A 19103-nucleotide genomic window follows, 5' to 3' on the forward strand; every position below is an offset into this window, starting at 1 on the left:
ACATAGGTTCTTGATCCCACCCTAAGAGCCAGTAAATGTAAAAAGGTTTGTAGTTACGTGCCTGAGGGTACTTCTGTCTTCATCTAACCTGAAAGAGGTATTGAGACATCAGCGCCTTTTGTCCCACGGCAAGGTCAGCAGTACCAAGCCACGCAACATCTATCCTGAAGTGATTTTGAAAGTCTTTAACATCACCTCCTGTCCAGACAGGACTGGGGATTCAAGAGTAACTTCTGTTACCACTATTTAGAACTGGGCCACTTAATAGTGTTACTCTTAGAGGAATGGGAACTTTTAGTACTCTGACCATTTCTAGCAACGTGAGTTCATTACTTGGGTTCAGCATCCGTCCCCCTCTCCTCCTTCCCCCCACCTCTATTATGTTCCACACACTTCATATGTCTTCTTTCATTTCAGACACTTTTTGTGCATCTTAAAAGATTTGTAATTTCAGCTAGGACTTATGGACACATAAGACGGAATTAAAATAATTAGCTGTATCTTACAGTAAAGCAGATAAACCCCCATTGTGAGAAGACGTGTGTCCAACCATGTTACGAAGCACTGCTTCGTAAATTCACTCAAATGTTTCTTCTGTCTAGACTAAGATTCCTGAGGTTAATGCTGTATCAAACACCTTTCCTGTGACAAGTTTTGTGTATATGGAATTGTTGAGTACAGTAGGATCTGTGGGGGAAAAAAAAAAAAAAAAAGTGATTTGCAAGTCTTAGATTGATGGAAGTTCCTCTTGTTTTTCCCTGCTGCTTTTCCTTGACAAGAGTACAAGATATTCCACCTGGCTGGGCTAAAAGAGCATTAGCACGTCAGTTGAAATTGTTTAACGTGAGCTGTTTGGTTGTTTAACAAGGGCAGCCTTACCTTTTGGTTTCCAGGGCTAATTGTCCTGGTACATGAGGGTACTGGTGGGCCTTATAGATACCATAGAGCATCATGCTCAGTATATAAACTGGGGGGAGTTGGCCGGGAGGGGCAGATCACTGCTCGGGCATCAATCAGTGAGTGGTGAGCAATTGCCTTGTGCATCACTTGTCTCTTCTTGGGTTTCTATCTTTTTTTATTGTATCAATTTTCCTTACTATTATTATATTTTATTACACTTTAGTTATTAAATTGTTCTTAACCCATGAGTTTTACTTTTTTTTTTTTTTTTTTTTAAATTTTCCTCCCCATCCCATAGGGAGGGGGGAGAGGAGGAAATGAGTGGCTGTGTGGTACTTAATTGCTGGCTGGGGTTAAACCATGACACTAATAAAACTTATTTAAATTTTGTTCTTCTAGTTTGTATATAGTTGAGTACAAATTTAAGTCATGGATGTGTCTAGTTATGTACAACCTTAAATCTCTTCTAGTGTGATTTTTGTCTGTAAATGTAAATGCCGTTTCCTAAGGGATGTTTTATTGAGCCCCAGTAGACCAGTGCTTTGGTTTAATTCAGCTAAACGTTCTTTGTGTCGTTTGTAACTGAATCACTTACTCAGACACAAGGCAAGCATAAACTTAGTAAAAACGCCCTCGTTTTAGAAACAGACTGAAGCTGATGAATATTTGCATACATCAGCCACAACCCCATACAAATGAAGATTTTGCTATTTTTAATGAGAATGTGTTAATTCAACAGGTCTTGTATATGTAATTTTTTTCATTGAAATTGTGACAAACTATGTTCATTCTTCATTGCAATACAGAGGAAATCTATCATTAATTCCCTTCCTTGGATTGCAACAGGTAAAGACAATGGGTGAAAGTAGTGAACTGAGAAATATGTCTCCATAGATCTGTTTGCATGCTCTTTTAATTTCAACAGCTGCTTAGTTTCTTTTTCTGCATAAAGCAGTTTCTTTATGTGTGGTAATATATAACTCCTTTTTTTTTTTTTTTTCCTACTGTAGCTTGACATATGGTCTAAATCCAACTATCAAGTTTTTCAGAAGGTAAGTCTTACATCATTTCTCTCTACATAATGCATATTGAAATATGTTGAATTTATTTTAAATATCTAGGGCTTTATGTAAAAGAATTCAGAATTTATTCCTTTGTCATCACAACTTGCAAATAACAAACAATAATCTGTTAATAATGGAAAACTGTGAGTAGAAAAGGAGATCACTTCTGCTGTTACTTGATTTGGATTTATTTCCCATCACAGTTCCAGTCCATGGTTTGGAATAGGAAATCAGAGATTACACTACTCTAGCCTTAATATTTCATGAGGAATCTTCAAGCACTCTTTAGTTTAAATCTTTTGGGAGAGGAAGGACTGTTTCAGGTTCATTTAGTTTTTGTTTTGTTGGTTTTGGCTGCCCCCCTCTCCTGAGGGCTTGAGTTTAATAAATTACTTTCCAAAATTAGTTTGGAAGTTTTTTCCATCATGTTATTTTACCTGACTCTCTTCCCATGATGGTGTAAACAAAAGAAGTAGCTTACTGAAATGAATATCATTTCAGAAAGTAAGAAAAGACCAATGAGAGAATGGGAGCAGTAAGTATAAAACTACTAAGAAGCTCAAAGTGTATTTTGGAAAGATCTGTATCTTGCTATTTTCCAGGCAGGGAAGAGAAGATTTCTCTTTCAAGGCCTCTTGTCAAAATGCTGTAAGTTCAGATTGATCTGGGTGTAAATTCCGGTTTTCTTACCTTCAAGCCACAGTTCAAGGAGCTTGAGTCTCCAGTTAGTGCACTAGCTTCCTTTCATCTACCTTTGTAGTTTGTGTAACAAATAGGGGTCAGGGACTCGAAAGGGCATAAAAGCAGGGGTCAGAAGTATGGCATATTGGCTGCATTTGTGTATCTTCCTTCCGAGATTTCAGATGCAGTCGGAAGGAAAGACGTTTGACCTATGATATCAACCTGCTAGAGATCAAAGGACAGCTTTTGGGGAGGTTATTTGCTCTCCCTCTCTGCTTAGCATTAAAGCAAGATTTTTCTGCAGTTAATTCTTTACCTCAGAGATTAGTGGACTAATTATTCTTTCTTTTTTTTCCCTCACTCCTTAAAAATATTTAGTGTCAAGTAGGGTAATATAGCAGGAAGTAACGTAGTTCTTAGTAACTTGCTTATCACTGTGCTTTTCAGTAACTTTTGCAATGGAGTACATTTAAGGTTCTGTAGTTAAGTGCATCATCTCAATTTCCCCCTGTGTGTTCGTTTTGTAAGCTTATTTGGGCATAAGATTGTCTTTCTGGATGTTTTGGTTTAGAATAACTTGGAAGGGTTAAATCATATTGCCATCATTTGTGCTAAATGATAACCAATCTTGAGGGTTTCATTATGTAATTTTAATTGCCTATATACAAGGTAACAGTAAATGTACAGGTTTGCTTAGGGGTCCAAGTTAAGGACGTGGGGAGCATAAATAAATTTTTCTTCAGGTCCAGGTGATGGCCTTCAGACCAAAAGTGCAAGAGGTCAGTGAGGAAATGGGAAGTGCCCTTCTTACTGCTGCCTGGGTGCCTGTGTTATGGATAAATAAGAATCTTTGTTCTCATTCTAATTCTCTAAAATAATATGATACAACCTGAATATTGAATTCCTGTTGTCCAGTTCTCTCTTGGTAAATAATAGCAAATGTATTGATATTTACAAAAAACCACAAGCAAACAAACAAAATAAACACCACAAAAAGCAAACAAATAAAAGACTGCAGGAGAAGAGGTGGCCTGTTACCAGTTGAACAGCTGTCTGCAGGTTTTTTTAATAGTAGTCTTATACGTTTTGTTCCCAGCTCTGTCACTGTCTTGTCTTGGGCAACTCAGCCTCCCTTTGGATCAGTTTTCTGCATCCCTTAGGCTGGGGCAATACTTCTGACTTCCCCGGAGCTGTTGCTGAATTGGTTACATAGTGGTCTCAGATTCTTGTGTGAAAAATGTGATAAAATGCAAGATGATAGTACTTTGCAATCAGTAGCTTCTGTACTCTTGAGCTGATGGTTAAAGAAGTTAAGGCTAGGACCTAAGTCAAGTTTTTAACCAGATGATAGAAAATGCTGTAGTTCAGTGTAGTAAGTTTTCTGTCTGTGGCACTGTGCTTGGTTTTCTCTTTGTTCTTTTGGTTTTCTTTTTATTATCGGAAACTGCACTTGTGTCCATTTATAATACCCAGGACTAGTGATTTAGCAGTAGCAAAATGAAGGAAATAGATAAAATAGTGTTAAACTATTATACTCTGTTACTAGTGTAGGATCTGTACTGCGGGATCTTCAGAACAAAAGTTTTTATGCCATTAAAAAAATAATCAGTAAATGTGTCGGAGCATGTCTGAATATTTTTTGAAATGTGTTTCTCATGGCAGTCACCAGTAATGTGATGTGGAAGTACTGTGCTGAGAAGGAAAAATACAGATGAGGAACTGCTCCCGCCAAGGAGGCTGGGTAGCCCTTTCAGCTCTACTGCCCTTAACTCTGTAAAATCAGTCATCCCTCTGAAGGGCAGGGCTGTTTCTCTTTAAAGGCTGGACCAAGTTCTCCGACTCTTGTCTTCAATGATAATATAACAACATCTGGAGCTCACAAGATACCTGCCAATGGTAGCTGCAGGCCTGTCAAATTCTCACAGGGTTGCAGCATGACTCTCTAGGTTAAGGACCAGAGACCTCTGATCTTCAATCCAACCCTGTCAAACAAAGCTAAATTTGTCCTGACTTTTTGTTTGCAAATGCTGGCTGTGTCAGCAAGCCTTTTCTCTCTCCTTCTTATTAGGCAGGATACCCACGTGTGTATAATTTGATGGGGACGGCTCCCGGAGGGCCCATTACTGTTAAAGTGTACAGTCATTTTCTGAGTTCCCTGGAGACTTCTTGAATCTGGTCCTGGGGTGAATAAGCTTTATAGGCATTGAATCCACCAGCAGGGTTAGATTCAGAGAATGGAGCTGGGAAATATGAGAGGGAAGACTGAAAGGGCAAAAGCACAAGGAGTGAAGAAAAGGTTTTTCAGACTTCCATGTTGGTCTGACATTTAAACTCCACAGGAGCGGCAACTGTTTTGATCTCAAACCTCCTTATCTTAACACCTTGCATCTTTTGATCCGCTAGTGCAAGAGGAGGAACAAAACAGAAAATAAGGAAATACTGTGGGGCTTAAATCTTGGTGGGAAGAAGAGTGTGCTTGAGGGTTGCATAATTCCAGGTCATTGTGCAGAAGATTAAAAAAAAATGTATTGTAGAGAATGGTGCAATATTCATAACTTTGCATTCAAAAAAGAGGCAGAAATATAGAATAGTGGAACTGCTATGAATGGATCGAAATGGGAGATGGAGTCAAATATTAACTGTTTCATTTACTAAGCTGCTCAGTTAAGAGCAGCATTAGCTGGTTTTGCTGTGTAATATGATCAGCTTGGCTGTTTTAAGTCATGCGTAGGCTTTAAACCCATGTATTTCGTTCTGGTCTCAGAGTCCCATTTGTGTTTTCACCAAAATGTTCTCTCTGAGCATGCCACAAACTGTTTTTGTTTGGGCTTGATATGCTTCTTCCCAAGGCACATTTTAACCTAAAGTTTGAGAAGCTGTTTGTGCCTATCCAGCTGTGTGTGGGCTGTGTGATCCCAAAGCGATGGGACTCGGGAGCACAATTTTCACCACCACAAGGGCACATAAGTATTGTAATGTATGAAGATGTATTCTTGTCAGTAATCTCAGAATAAAATCACATGCAGGATGAATGCATGCATGAGACAGATATTGGGCTATTGATGATCTCTGTTCAAGGAGAGGAGATGGACTGTTCCAGGGTCACCTGCATGATTGCTCCTGTGCACGATCAGTACTTGCCTCTGTTCAAAGACCTCCTTACATGAAATAAAATCTCAGTGACCCAGTCCAAGTAAGCAGAACAAGTGAAATAAAAACTTAAACACTGTGAGCTCTGAAAACAAGTGATAAATTCTACACTTCAGAGAAGTCTGGTAGTGCTTTACTAAACTGGGAGTGGGGAAGGATGTGTAAAGGGTTTCTGTGGAGTTCCATCGGTGCCTGTTCATAGAGGCACCATTTATCATCCTTCCGAGCGCCTCTTGGGCACCAGCTTCTGTGCACCAGGTTCCCTCCAGAGAGACTCAGACGTGGTCCTGGAGAGAAGATTGAGTAATGGGAATCCTTGGAAATGAACAAAGGCACTCATGCAGTTTTCCATGCTGTAAGAGGTCTAAACACTAATAAAATAACTTCCTTTTTTTCCTTTCAGTGCTGTGATCATCCTTCAGAACTCATTGCTACAGCCTACTGTTAAGGCCATGAACTTAGCAGGGTTCAAAAAAAAATTAAAAAACTTTCAGGGGATTTAGAGAATCCCTTTATATTAGATGGAGTTGTCAGTGCCATACTTGAGGGAATAAACCAATAAGTAAGTGGCAAGGAAAGTTATGACTCTTAAAGGAAGTTTTGTACCTACTTTTGAAAAGTATATTTACTGTCAGTGAGATAAAATACTAGAAGAGAGAGACAGCTTCTATAATGCAGTTGTGTGATGTTTGTGTTTTTATGTTTTAGTTTTTATGTGAGGTATAGCTTCATACATCTATGGAACATACCTAATCTGTGGTGGAACTATACCACACGTCTTTGGTGCTTCTTATTTCAGCTAGAGGAAGCACTTGTTCAGCTTTCTCAACCTGTGAATTGTACAATGCCTTTTTTTTTTTAATGAATTTTCAGTTTGGGGAATGCTCTATGGCTAACAAGTGTCATTAAGGCCCAATAATGCCATTTTTTGGGTGTGTCACCTTTGGAAAGCACATTTCAGCAGAGCAGCACTATCAAGCGGGTAAAGAAATACTCTAGAAGTGACTGATGTTGGCTCAGTTGAGACAAATAACAGGGATTTTGTTTTCTCCTCATCTCTGGGTGTTGGTCTCATGAGCTATTTATAACTTTACCGAGCAGACAAGCTGAGCAGTCGGCTGTGAGAGGGAAGTCAGGAGCCCGTGTCTCCCCACTCAGGCGCGGAGCAGCGGTGGGGGCTCAGCAGGTAGTTTTCTCACAGTGGGCCAGTACCCAGACAGCCCTGCTCGCTTGCTGGGGCCTGGTTGTTTGCCAAGAGTGACAAATACGTGGGATTTAATTTGCACAAAGTCGTGGTGAAGATTAGGTTTGATCCAGTATCAGTCTGTTTTGTATTCCTGATGTATACAGTGCCCGAGACAAGGGAGCAGAGATGCATTTAAGTAGTACATGGTTATAGTCAACTTGAATTTGGAAGTGAAAATGAGGAAAAAAACCCAAACAACTTGGGCAATATAATTAACTGTTAACAGGAAGGGAAGTTTTCTTGTTCAAATTGAGTCTCTTTGCCAGAATTTTTTTTTTTTTTCCATGTAACTGAAGTCTGTTTTGCTCTGTCTCAAAGTGCTTAGTTAAACAATAGCTATTTTATTTAGCGGAATTGTGCTTCAAGAGATTGCTTTGTCTTGCCTTTTTTTCAGACAGAAATTCCAAGTGCTTTTCAATATATGAATTGTGAAATATTGAGTTTCTCTGCAAGATCTCTTGAAAATCTATTTCAAGATCCAGAGCAACAGCTAGCCCAATCAATGTGTGCTCTTCTGAATATGTTCTCATATAAAAAGAGGTAGAGAAATTAGAAAGTGAACGATAACTTAGCAGTAGGTAAGATAGAGCAATAAAAGTGAAGTTAATAAAATAAAACCCTGAAATGTACAAAATGTCATCCTGCACCCAGAATAAATTAGTTAGTGATTCCAACTTGGCTGGAAGAAAAAGTGTGTCCCTTAAGTGAGCTGGAGCATATGCAGTTTGTTTTGCTTTGCTTGGTGTGAAATCGTATTGCCATTAGTAAAGTTAGGTATTGATCTTTTTTTTTTCTTTTTTTCCTCCCTCTTTTTTTTTCTCCCCCCCTCCCTTTTAAAATCTTGGCTAGTTTGTGCTTTCCCTCATCATCTCTGTTATCTTGTGGGGATTTAATTCTTCCTTTGCTCCCGGGCACTGGCCAGTTTATGATTTGCCCAGCTCTTTGCTGTTTGAAGTGTTCTTTTCTGGATTGGGGGCCTGGGAAGGGGTGTTATTTCCCTACTCCTCTTCCTCAGATTTGACACCCACTTTGATCTTTTTTAGAAGCACTTTATCAACACTTGCTTATGGTAGAAATTGCTTCCTTTTTTGTTCGGGAAACATTATTAGTGTTCTAGCAGTGCTGGGATGGCTTTTATCTCCCTGTGGAATCTCATTAGCTTTACATTACAATAGGAACAGCATATGTGCAACTTTGTCAAAGTGGCCAGTCAATTTAAATTTGTTAATAGCAGTATTTTTTTAAGCAACTTTCTTCAGTGCCAGGAGAAAACAACTTTGTTGTTCAGGAAAAAAAAAAAAAAAACACCACACGTTTGTTAGAAGTAGGAATACAGCAGAAGGCAAGCGGCTGCTCATAAATATCTTCAGAACTTTCTATTCTTTGACATGTCTGGTACTATCCTATAAAAGAACCATCTTAAAAGAAAAAAATTCACATAGCTGGTAGGGCTTGGATTATAGTCATTTCTGAACTCTACATGAGATGTGTTTAAAAGAAATGACTGATTTGAGTTATGCTGTGCTATTAATGCAATGTTAATCCTGTTCTTTCTAATATTATATTTTTTTATATGGTAACATATAAATGGCTTAAGCAGGCTGAGGTCCATTTTGTGGATATTTTTGCAAACTCACCAGGATGTGCATGGTCCCAAAAGTTTTTCCTTCCAAACGTCAGAATCACATGTCCTTATTCCTGCTGAATGGAGCTGCTTTTGGAGTTAGTTGTGCCCAAATGATGGGGAGCAGAATCTGTTTCTAAAATTGTAGTGTAACTTAAAACTGGATTCAGTGTAGGACAGACTGATTTGATGTAGTGTTCTGCGGAGGAAGTTTGTATGGTGTGAATTAGAGCCTGTCTATACATGGGTTTATTCAGGAATATATCTTTTACAGATTCACCTCCCTGAATAGCTTCAAGCATGAGCCTCTTTCTCCAGTGAAAGTCTGAGTGCTTCAGCACAATTCATATTGCTGAATTAGGCTAAATACGAATTAGGAACAAGTGGAGTTAGCTGGGAATAGCAATTGTAATTTCAGTTCACACTTTATCTTACTCAAAATTTACTATAGTATATAGACAAGCCTTGAGAAAAGCACTACTTCTCCATGTTAAAACTAGAAAATACAATTTTATCACTAACTAGACAATCTTGTAGTTTGTTGGATGCTTTGATATGACTGGTAAGGACTGTTAATAGATTTACAAGTTACAAGATGTGAAAAAGCTTTCATGGTTTTGTTGTCTTGAGTTCTTTAATAGTCCAACCCAAAGAATTTTGCCAAGAATTTCTGTATTAAACCTAGAACAGCAGCAAGGTGTTGACTGTACTAATAGCTTGGGAAGCTGACAGGCTGCATACTGTTAGTGAATTGTATCATAGCTGTCAGAAACTGCCCCCTTCCAGAATAATTTCAAAATGGTAGTGAATTAAAGAAAAAAAAAAAACACACCAACAAACCAAACCAAAAAAACCCAAGAAACCCCCAAAACCAACAACAAGACAAAACAAACCACCGTAAAAGCATTGGTTGGTTTTCCTGATTTTAAAAAATTTATTTATTTAATTATTCCTGTTGTTATAATATATATTTTATATGTATTCTGTCTAGCTGTAATTCCCAGATGTAAGATACTGTTAGGGCTCTGTCTGGGAAATTAAAAAGGTTTCTATCAGGAATTACTAATGCAAGTATTTATAAACCATAACCATATTAATTGATTCCTGGTTTCAGAGGAAATGAAACTGAGAGCTCAGTTCCTGTTTGTTCGACATAAGCAACCTGAAATAGGACTTTTCACAGTTAAATGTTTTGAGTTTCCCCATTTAAAAATGGAGAGACTGTACTCCTTCTTCTGTAAAAGTGCAGTTTAAATTCACAGTATTTTATCCTATTGGATAGGGTAAATTGATCCTATTGGATATGCTTTGGGGTTCTTTTTTTTTCTTTTTTTCACTAAAACCAAATCCAAAACTTCGGGATTTTTTTTTTTTTTAAGTCCTAACTTCTGTTCTTATAGATTAGTCTTCCAGAACTATTTAATTTAGCTAGGTTGTTGACAATGTTTTTTTCTTTTGTTGAGCAAATCATCATAGAAAACTGAAGCACTTTCCTCTGACCTGATTTGTTTAATGACTTTGCTTGTTTATGATTTCGCAGAATACATGGGATTTCCATCACAGAAGCCAAGATTCTGCTCTTATGCTGTAGACATTTGAAACTTGGGCAAATTATTTGCTTATGGATGCTTTTGTTTTATATGGTACAGAAGATTTTTTTTTTTTTTTCCCTTTTTACAGCTGGGTCAGTAGCCCAAAGTGGGAAGCGGAGCCTGTTAGTTTTGTATTGTTCCATGCAGCATAGAGCTGGACACCTTCCTCATACTTGGCTCACATTAGCTACCAATCCAGATTCTTTTACCAACACTATTAGCTTTTATCATGTTTATGAACTTCCAAAGTTGTGTTTGATTTTACTATATACTTACAAAGTTATTTATCATGATTGCTTCAGCTGATTGTTGGATGAAGTTGGCAGAGGGAATGGAAGCTAGCTGTCAAAAAGTACCCAAAATTACTTTGAGAATATTATCACAGTCATGTAATCCTTGGATTGTTACTTTCCCATGGAATTTATACTGTTTTCTTGCCGATTAACACTGCTTGGTCTGAAATAGAGGATGAATAAGTATATATTCTCCTTTTGTCTGATACAGGTGACAGATCACGCGACCACTGCGCTATTGCACTACCAGCTGCCTCAGATGCCAGATGTGGTAGTCAGATCCTTCATGGTAAGTGTATTGGAAAATACATTTTTCCAGACAGACTTCAGCATGCTTACAGTGATTGACATTAGGCAGTTCTGATGCAGTTGTCGTTTCCCCTATTTAAATAAGCTAGACGGTCAAGAATGACTGTAATTCTTTGCATCTGCTGCCTGGCCAAGGATGAAGAGCTCATTCTCATTACCGTGGGATAATTGTTGTTGGAAGACTGAGCTGTATACGGTTCTTCTGTCACAGGTCTCAATATTTGCTTGATAATTCCCATTTGCAGAGCTACGCTGGGATCATCTCTAAAGACAGTAGAAAAAACTCTCTCAACCTAAATCTTTGCTATGGTCCAACCCTCTCACACTGTTCATACTGTCAAGGACTCGAGTTCTGTGTGTAGAAAGTCTGCTCCACTGGAAGTTCCTCTGTAAGAGAAGACTCCCAGGTAGTGTGTTCCAGCTGAGGCAGCTCGCTTGTCAGCTTGCCTAGTATGGGAATTGATGAGAGTTATTTGGAGAACGATGAGAGGGAGGAACGTGATTGGGAAAAGTTCATTTTGCTGTATCCACTTTCAGCCCCAACTTTGTTCCTAAGGAATTGGATGTACTCGCCCAGTACAACAGCAGATGGTTTTGGGAATCAAGGAAATGCTTATTGAAGTATTCTGCTGTTTTCTTACTGAAGAAAATTAATCAAATACTGCTCTACCTTGATATGCAGATTTAAGTTTATCACCTTTAATTCTGCTTGTATTTAGAACTTTATTTGTGATACAGCTTGTGTTTAAGCAGCCCAGTTAATCAGAAGGTGAGAACAAGGGTTTACAATTCAGATTTCTTTCTACCAAGATGAATTTTGGCAGCGGAGACTCTTGCTGTTTTGTCTGCTGCAGTCTCCCAAAGGAGGCTTTTGGGGAGAGTTCTCTGCTCTTCAGACTTTTGCCTTCACTTAACTTCCATTATGTTACCCCTTCACCTGGAGCAGCATAACTGAGACTTTTAAAAACAAACATCTAATTTTGCCGTTCACGATTTTTAGGTGTTTACAGTAGCATTGGGTCTTTGATATGAAATTATACAGTGGAAATTAAAGACTCCCTTCTGTGCTGGTTTGTTTATTTAATAAAAAGGCCACTAAGATGAGAGATTTGCAAAGGTCTCTTCCCTTAGAGTGTATCTTAAAATAATAGTTTTGAAAGGTGAAAGCAACTCTTAATGGTCAAATCCATGTTTCAACATGTTTCTGATAATTAATGTTTAATAGCATGGGTAGCACATTTGTTTAAGCCATGGATCTGTCTTATTGATTTGATAAAATGCTACTAAAACTTTTAACAAAGCAAAACAAGATGTACACCAGAAGTGTCAATATGTTGGTCCTTTCACATGTCAGTTGTGCAATCCACATGACAGGATGTAGTGAAGCCCTAATTTTCTGATGAGAATGAAGAACACTTTTTTTTTTTTTCTCTTTCAACAGATGTCTGAAGTGCACAATTTAACTTCATTTACCTATTTTTGTATTATGGTTCAGAAAATTCGATTTCTGTGTAGTGCAAGCAAAGCCCATCCAAGCTGAAGCAAATAACAGCAATTTACTTGTAGTGTTCTGTTGCCCTTGTCCCCATATTTACTGCTAAACCCAGAGAAGATCTAGTTCTTTTGGAGGAGAGTTATTGACGGGCAAAGCTTCGGTTGCTATAGAGAAGGCTCTGATGAAGATGGAAGGATTTGTTTCAATAAACTCAGCTGACCTCTTCTTCAGAGAACAATTTTCTCTTATCGATGTAATTCAATAGGACTTTAAATGACAAGATTCATGTGCATCCTTCACAGTATAAATGTGCTGGTCTAGGTGCTTTTTTAGTTGTCTATCTCCTTGAGTTGGGAATTGAGTTAAGTAATGCTCTTTGCTATGTGTGACGATGGGAACAATCCACTTTAGAGGCAGGAACTTTACCTAGGAACACCTGAACTTTCTCTGTGTTGTTCAGCACTAGCCTTTTACATATATATTTTTATCAGTGTAATCAGATTTTAAATGGTACAGTATTTTTATGACCAATGAGTATTGATCTTAAAATTGCATTTAGAGAGGAAGTTAGTTAGCTCACTGTGAAAGTCCTTATGTCTTCAGCTATGGAGAGTTCAAACCATTGCAGTGTGATTGCAGCAGGGGTGTGATAGATGATCATAGGAAGAGACAAACCAATATTCTGTTGAAGATGGTGCCCATCAAGAACAATTATACTCCAGTAAAAATATGAGGAGCGTTACAATACTCGCCTTCCATCATGATTCTCTAGCTGTGAATACCTCCTGCTCAGAGTGCATGAATTTCTATTAACAAATTTGCTTAAGTGACTAAAAAAGCAGATTATTAATAAAGTGGGAATTCAGCTATACAGTGACCTTGTAATCTTCAGCATGCTTCTGTTTATAAAATCACTGTATACCTCACTGGGGCCTCGCCAAAGTACATTCTCTGCCCTTGCTATCGCTGTTTGACAAGAATGATGACAAAGGGGAACATCCATATCCAGTTTTCTTAATTTCTCTCCCTTTCCCTTTTAGACCTGGTTAAGAAGTTACATAAAGCTGTTCCAGGCTCCATGCCAGCGCTGCGGAAAGTTTCTGCAGGATGGCCTGCCACCCACATGGAGGGATTTCCGAACACTTGAAGCTTTTCATGACACTTGCAGGCAATAGTAGCCCAGCTGTTGATAACACGAGGAGGGAACAATCTGTCGGGCTTGGAAGAGAGCTGATAGTTTAATAGGTGGTTCCATTTCTGAACCTTTCATCCTGCACTAAGTAGTGAGGTCGCACTAATACATTTGACTCTTAAAAAGCCATCGGGTCTGCAAGGCCCATGTGAGACTAATGTATTTTGAAGAAGATGGTAAGAAGCTGTGTGTGATCGCTTGATGTTTCTGAGCTGAAATTATGTGTCTGGGGAGACCTGACAGTAATAATCATTATTCTAAACCTTAATGAAAATATCTCTGTACAGTTTGTGTTTTGTGACAGAATTTGCAAGACTTTTGTAAGCTTGAAATAAATTTTGTATTCCAAAACTTGTGCTATTCATTTCATTATTTGATCAACAAAATCCTTGGGTTTTTCAGTGCTGCTCTTTTCTTTAGAAAAACTGGAAACATTTGAACATGCATGCTGATATGATGGGGGGGTGTTTTTGCAACACTGCTTATCTGAGTACTGGGGTTTTTTGTGGAAGAGTCTATGGTGCTGATTAAACATGGAATTTCAAAGGCTTGTGGCAGCTTGGAAGATGCAATGTACTTTCTAAGGCAGGGGGGAAACAGATGTTTCCCTGTACTAAAATTGTAATGAAAATGTTAGCGAAATCTGCATGTATTAAGTGGTTAGAAAATGTGTGATGAGCAGTGACTGTATAATTCATAATGTATTAAAACTGAAAGTAGTAAAATAATTCAGCCCTAAAGCACAGCTTCTGCAGCGCAGACAGATACAGCATGTTTCCTAAGTGTTTTAAAATTTACATGCAACATGCCAGCGCAGAGTAAGATCCCTCCCAGTAATTGTTGCCCTTAGAATGGATGGGAGTGTTCAGCTCCTAAAAGCCTCAGCCGTTTTTCCTCTACCCAGGAAGGACCCTGGTCCTGTCCAGCCGAATGCTCACTGGCCTGGGGCTGTAGTGGGTTAAGTGTCGTCTTGGGTATTTTCTAGAGGACTGTACGTTTCATCTGTCATCTCCTGATAGCCAATGTGATTAATTCTACTCTCATTCCCACTAGCACACCCGTGTTACCTTTACAAGCCACAAAGGCTTCAGTAACAAGCTTGCTACTTGGAGCTGGTAAGGGGAGGTCTGGAGACGCTTTGTCACTCAGTTTTCAGATAAATCGACGTTAAGTTGTAGTGCTGCAGACTAATTTTGAGGTTCCTTCTGCCTGTGCGAAAAGCTGCTGTTGCAGAAAAAAAGATATCCCTCTCGGAAGTTTTGATGATGGCAAAGTTTGGTTTGGTTTTCAGCAAGGAATGTTGAGCAAAGTTGTCAAGTTTAATAAAATGAAGGGAGTGGGGGGGACACAAGAACAAAGCAGGAAGGGAAGGGACCCTTTTTTTTAGCAACCAATTGAAATAAGGTGATCAGAGATTTTGAGGCACTTGTTTAATTTAGTTTGAACCCACAGTATTTACGAAACAGCCCGTTTCATAGCTGTGGAAACTGAAAAATGAAGAAACTTGAGTATCGCCCTGTACTCGTGTGGTACTAAATTAACTGTGTTTGCTGGTAACATAAAGGACTGAGTTCCCGAAGACACAGCTTCTTCCTGCGAGGACAGCGTGTGATGTGGGAATTTCAGCTTTCTAGGTACAGAAACCCATGCAAGGCCAGCTCATATGAAAGAGAGAGAAACTTGAAAGAAAATAACGCGTTTATGACTTCCTTTGGAGGCACAACACTGTGTATGAAGAATGAGTGTATATTTGTGTGAGGGTGTTGGTAAGTGAGATCTGATTCTTTTTTTTTTTTTTTCCCAACTTTTTTATTATTCCCAATCACCAAACAGAAACATTGCTGTAGCAGAGGGATAATGGCTACTTCAAATCCAGCTGCAGTTGAACTACCTAATGAAAACTCTTCGTGCTGTTAGTTGACCCAGGTAGCCTTCTCAGTACAAAGATCACCCAAGACAGAACAATGTGTGCATCTTAGATGAGAGCGAGCCTTGTAAATAAACGGCCCTGCTATCTGTCCCGTTACTGTACTAATTAGAAGGCCTGGGTTTCTGATAGTGTAAGCATTTTTTTTGTATTAATAAAAAGGTCATAATATGGTATCTAGCCTGCTTTAGGCACTGCTGTCTGCTCCATTCTGTTTATACTTAAATAATGGTGTAGAAAGCAAATCCTGAAGTTCACAGAAGTATTATGTGTGGAATCATGTCTTGGCACTTGGAGATAATTAGTTGCAGAAAACAGCATCAGCCAGTCTGTGTGTTAATTGAGCCAGAAATTTTAAACCTGTAATTGGCGAGCCTGATGGGGAGTCATAAAATTCACTGTAGGTACCTCAGTAAAAAAATAATTGTCTTACAGAAGTGTAACGCAAACCTGTTTGTCACGTACATTCCCCCTGAAAACTGCAGTAGGAGGGAGTCTGCTCCCCTCGTAGAGGCCCCGGGAGAAGCAGTGATTTCCATCCCAGCAAATCTTTAAGTGCAAGAGGTTGGAATATTTCCATTTTGGGGATGGAATTCAACTGTCTAAATTCTTCTAAAGCTTATAAATTTCAGCAGTTTGGAAGCAGCATGTGCTTTATTGTGCTGGGAGTCTGAATGCTGGGTGGCCGGTGCCTGATTATTGCTGAGATGTGGATTTCCACGGCAAGCAGAAGCTTGCTCTGAGTTCTGAGCGTGAGGAACAGAAACTGGGCATCACTTATCATTAAAAAGCCATTCTCACCATACAGCACTTTGGTGTTCTTCCTCAGCTTGTAGCTTAGATACTGGACAGTACAATTTTTTACCCTTAGTTAAAAGGGATGGGTGGCAAAAAGCGGTTTTAATTGATGAGCAACCTTGCTTTTTTTTTTTTTTTTTTTTTTAATTGTTGGAGTTTGTTGCAGCTTTTTAAACCGCTCAGATCTTTTAAGGCAAACAGCAAGGACTGTGATCCCTGAAGAGTGGCTGGCTCTCACCTCTTCCAGAGCATCTTTGAGAACTGCATTTCTCCTGATACTTATTTTTGCAAGGCAAGCGCCACTGCAGAATCAGCCAGCAGCCAGATTTGAGAGAGAGAAAAGGAAACTACTCCAGATGCAGAAACAACAATGCTGCTTTTAGTGGCTGGGGCTGTGTGTGTTACAGAGCTGCATCATTCCAGCATTGTTGTTTATAGCACAATGATATATGAATCTCACCTAATACTGCAGAAAAAGTGCATTGCCTCGCCCTGGTCGGGATCATCTTGGTGTCACTTACCCTAATCAGAACAGGCAGTCTCCTATTGCATCCCTGATGTGAAGAAATCCCATTTTATTTTCCCATGTGCAAACCCCACCTACTGTGCTTGTGGCGCTTGCGAGTGCTAAAGGTTACAAAATCCATCTTTTTGCTAAGAAAGCAACTTAATTAATGTGAAAGTTTCTCTCGTGAAGGGAACCCGCAGCAGATATGCAGTGCATATTGCAGCTGGCTCCCGTCTTCCCTCCCAGCACCCCTCCCCAAACCACTTTAATTTCTCTGCCAATATTGGACAAATGTAACAGGCTGACTTTTTAATTTTCTACTCCCAGGTCTCCCTTGTCCCCTCATGCATTTTTCATCACTGCTCATGGCTCCCTCCCTGCCTGCCCTGTGAACAATATTGATCGACTGATTAAGCCATCAAGCCATGGCAAACAACTTTAATTTTCTAACCAAAGCCTTTTAGTTCTCTTCCCTTTCTTGTATATTTGTTACCGTCTTATGAAGTTTTTAATGTCTACTTGGAAACAAATACATTTTTTGAATTAGTCCCTAGGTTAATTGGGAGCTATGCACCACTGAGAGCAATCCACATTAAAATATTAACCCAGAAAATGTAATAAGAGAGTGTGGGAAGTGCTAGGTACAGTCCCTTGTTTCAAAGCCAGACTGATTCCTGCCCAAGCTTTTGGAGAAGGGCGTAGAGAAGATTCAGGATACTTGCCTTTTCTCTTTGATCTCTCGCAACAGCCTTAAATTTACGGAGAAGAGAGGAAGCCCACTGCGCAGTCCAGTGCCCCTGGCCATACCTACAGCACTTGGGCTCTGGGTACCGGGCTCTGCTCATCAGGTTTCACACACGCTGCTGCCTGTGTGCTCCGAAAACCGTAACAGTTCCTGCAAGTATACGTGAGCCCCAGTCTCTCTTGTAGAACATTTTTAAGCGATGATGATGATGATAAAGTGAAATTCATCTGACCTGAATCCCAGAGCTGGCAGGTGGGTAAAAGCATCTTTCTTGCAAACTCAGTAAATGTGGCTTCAGTGAGGCTTGTGAGAATCGCTCTGTGGGTTTGAAAATTGTTTTTCAAGGTAAAAATGCAGCTTAAACATCAGGACATTTGTCTCACTGGAAGCCTTAGAGCTCTGTATTGTCCAGTGATGGTGCAGTCCTGTCTTGGGTGCTGGTCCTTTAGGTAGCACAGAGCTGTGAGAGCAGAAATGAACTGTAGCGTGTGTCAAGGATCCTCATGCTGAGCGTTGGCTCGACTGCTTGTTCTGATGTCTCCAGGTCTGTGAATTACAAGGACAAACAAAACCTTCCAAAGGAACCAGGCCACTGTGGATGGAGGGTTTGCATAAAGACAGTGCCGGGACCAGGCGTCTTTACACCCCTGTAACCGCCCTGTGACTAGTCTTTCTGCGAGTAATTAGCTGGGAATCAATTGCTCTTTGCTCTGCACCAACACACACACAGAGCCGAGCCCCCGGAGGTGGGTGTGTGGCTCCACGTGCTTGCAGCGAGGTGGTTAAGCAGGAGACTCAGCTGTCTGATTCAATAGCTGTTACCCACCACTGCGTGGAAACCTCAAATCTTTCTATTGCTGCCTGCACCTCTGCCTGTCCGACCTCAGTATGGATTCGTGCTGTGGATTTAGTTCAGATACATCCAATAGGGTGACAGATCAACCTCAAAGCTGGCTCCTAATGCAGGTTTCATCAGTGAATTTAGCACCTTAATCCATGTGCCGGACTCCCTCCCCCAGCTCCTTGCGGGAACTGGCTCTGTCGGGGTTGAACCTCTCAGGCCGTGCCAACGCCTCCAGTTCCCCTGGTTTATCACAAATGCACCATTGCTAGGCAGGGCTTTTGTTCTCCTAAACTCACCTGGTGTCCTTCAGAAGAGGAGATTTTCTGCAAGTAAACAGGGGAAGTGATGGCTTTGGGTTTCTCTGTATCAGAACTCAGCTGTTCTGCCCATGGTCGTTTGTTGGTCAGAAGCAGCCGAGGTGCGGATGGAGTTGGCTGTTTTGTGAACAAAGCTGGCTCAGAGTTGTTGGGGTTTGTGTCACCTCTCTTGCTTTGAGGGACTCTGATTTCAATATCAGATAATTAGCTCCTCTAAAGACGTGTATGTGTTGTGAACTTGTTAGAATTTTTGAGCTTGTCTTTTTTTTTTCCTTCCCTTTTTAAAACCAAGTGATCAAAACAGGAGACATCTCCAGATGTGGTCCTTGTTAACGGGGAGAGCGATGAACCCTCTGGGAGGTCAGGGGTGTAATCCCTCTGCAACAACCAGAGGGTTTTTATCATCTGGCATTTTACC

At 39.9% G+C, this 19103-nt stretch overlaps 1 protein-coding gene across 2 annotated transcripts in view; it reads left to right on the plus strand.

Annotated features, from left to right (window-relative positions):
- The window catches only part of MED27 (mediator complex subunit 27), a 93816-nt gene extending 79919 nt beyond the window's left edge, over positions 1-13897 (plus strand). For both annotated transcript variants that reach the window (XM_074923546.1, XM_074923547.1), the window contains 3 exons: positions 1911-1952; positions 10762-10839; positions 13395-13897. In XM_074923546.1, the coding sequence (XP_074779647.1) occupies positions 1911-1952; positions 10762-10839; positions 13395-13529 (255 nt within the window). In that variant the 3' untranslated portion in view covers positions 13530-13897. The remainder of the gene's footprint in view (positions 1-1910; positions 1953-10761; positions 10840-13394) is intronic.
- The last annotated feature ends 5206 nt before the right edge of the window (positions 13898-19103 follow it).

Source organism: Athene noctua, chromosome 20 (genome assembly GCF_965140245.1).
Source record: "Athene noctua chromosome 20, bAthNoc1.hap1.1, whole genome shotgun sequence".
Classification (NCBI taxonomy): Eukaryota; Metazoa; Chordata; class Aves; order Strigiformes; family Strigidae; genus Athene; species Athene noctua.